At 51.8% G+C, this 1715-nt stretch overlaps 1 protein-coding gene across 1 annotated transcript in view; it reads left to right on the top strand.

Annotated features, from left to right (window-relative positions):
- Window positions 1–1715, top strand: part of DYM (dymeclin) — a gene marked incomplete at its 3' end in the record, with an annotated part of 13800 nt that overhangs the window by 4664 nt on the left and 7421 nt on the right. The window contains exon 5 of the mRNA XM_010139804.1: window positions 1342–1414. Within this exon, the coding sequence (XP_010138106.1) occupies window positions 1342–1414 (73 nt within the window). The remainder of the gene's footprint in view (window positions 1–1341; window positions 1415–1715) is intronic.

The following is a 1715-nucleotide window of genomic DNA, read 5'->3' as shown; positions in this document are numbered from 1 at the left end:
CGAGCAGCTGGAACGTGCCCGTGAAAAAGGACCTGGGGGTTTTGTGGAAAGCAGCTGGAGAGGAGCCAGCAGTGAGCCCAGGTGGCCAAGAAGGCCAATGGCATCCTGGCTTGTCCCAGCACTGGTGTGGCCAGCAGGAGCAGGGCAGGGATCGTCCCCCTGTACTGGGGGCACTGGGGAGGCCACACCTCCAATCCTGGGGTCAGTTTTGTCCCCTCACTCCCAGAAGGACATTGAGGGTCTGGAGCGTGTCCAGAGAAGGGCAACGGAGCTGGTGCAGGTTCTGGAGCACAAGTGCACTGAGGAGCGGCTGAGGGACCTGGGGGGGTTGAGGCTGGAGCAAAGGAGGCTCCTGGGAGACCTTCTGGCTCTCCACAACTCCCTGAAATTCAGGAGGTTGGAGCGAGGTGGGGGTCGGTCTCTGCTCCCCAGGAACAAGTGACAGGACGAGAGAAACCGGCCTCCAGCTGCCCCAGGGGAGGTTGAGGTTGTCCCTGAGGAGCCATTTGTGTCCCGTTGGGGTTGTGCAGGCGTGTCTCAGGCTGCCCAGGGCAGTGGTGGAGTCCCCATCCCTGGAGGGGTTTCCCAGCCGTGTGGAGGTGCTGCTGAGGGACAGGGGTCAGGGGGGACCTGGCAGTGCTGGGAGAACGGGGGGACTCGATGAGCTCAAAGGTCTCTTCGAACCCAAACGGTTCTGAGATTCTGTGAACATTTTCTAGGTTCTGAAACCCTTCAGAAACTGTCGTGTTCAGGTTACCTGAGAATACATTATCCGAGCTTCCTTAGCGGCTGTGGCTTCTCTCGAAGGTTAAATACTCGTAGTTGTTGTTGGTTTTTACTAACAGGAGCTGCGTTGTGATACTCGGGGGATCCTGTAGAAAGGAAACCACATTTCCGTGATGAAAAACTGCTTTCCTGTAGAACACGCAGTTCACTGGGTGTCCGTTTTTAATCAACCGATTGTGGAAAGAAATCATTTTGCTGTCTTGTAATATTCCCTCTGGTGCCTCTGAAAATTGAGGCCTGCGTTTAAGAACAAACTTGGGTTTAACAGAGTTAACACCACCATGACCCAGCTTGTAATGCTGTGTGTTGCAAGGTGGTTTTATCTGAAAATACAAAATAATTGAGGTAATCATCGTGCTGTACGTTAGACAAGCTGCCTTTTCTCTCTGTCTCCGCTGCTTCTTCACTTGGGCTTGAAAAAAAGGGTGGGAAAATATGCAGAGTGCAGGGAATTGGAGGGGAGGCTTGACCTGTGGACCGGTGAGACGGTCCCACATCGATCCGTGTGGTTAAATTGTTCTTTTGCCAGAAAACCTTTGCTGTGCTTCTTTCCAGGGACTGAGTGTGAAGACCTCATAGAGGAGTTGCTCTGTTGCCTCATCCAGCTCATCATTGAAATTCCCCTCTTGTAAGTTGGCTTTTTTCTTTCTTGTGGGTTTTTTTTTCAGCCTCTTGGTATACCCTGAGCGCTGGAGAGAATCTAAACCTTGCAGTGATGGGGTTATAATATGTAAATACTCAGATTTGAATGGTGCTTGTGATGGAAACCTGCTGCCAGTACCTGCCCTGAGCATCCTGTTGGAAGAGCATCTCACACCCAGTTCAAACCATCAAACAGAAGTTATCTGGGTTTATATCATAGGAGTTACAGAATCATCGATTGATTTGGGTTGAAGGGACCTTCTAAGCTCCTCCAGCCCAACCCCCTG

The sequence above is a fragment of the Buceros rhinoceros genome, unplaced genomic scaffold (assembly GCF_000710305.1).
Source record: "Buceros rhinoceros silvestris isolate BGI_N320 unplaced genomic scaffold, ASM71030v1 scaffold16927, whole genome shotgun sequence".
NCBI lineage: Eukaryota > Metazoa > Chordata > Aves > Bucerotiformes > Bucerotidae > Buceros > Buceros rhinoceros.
The sequence above is the reverse complement of the archived record's forward strand: the minus strand, read 5'-3'. Positions and strand labels throughout refer to the sequence as shown.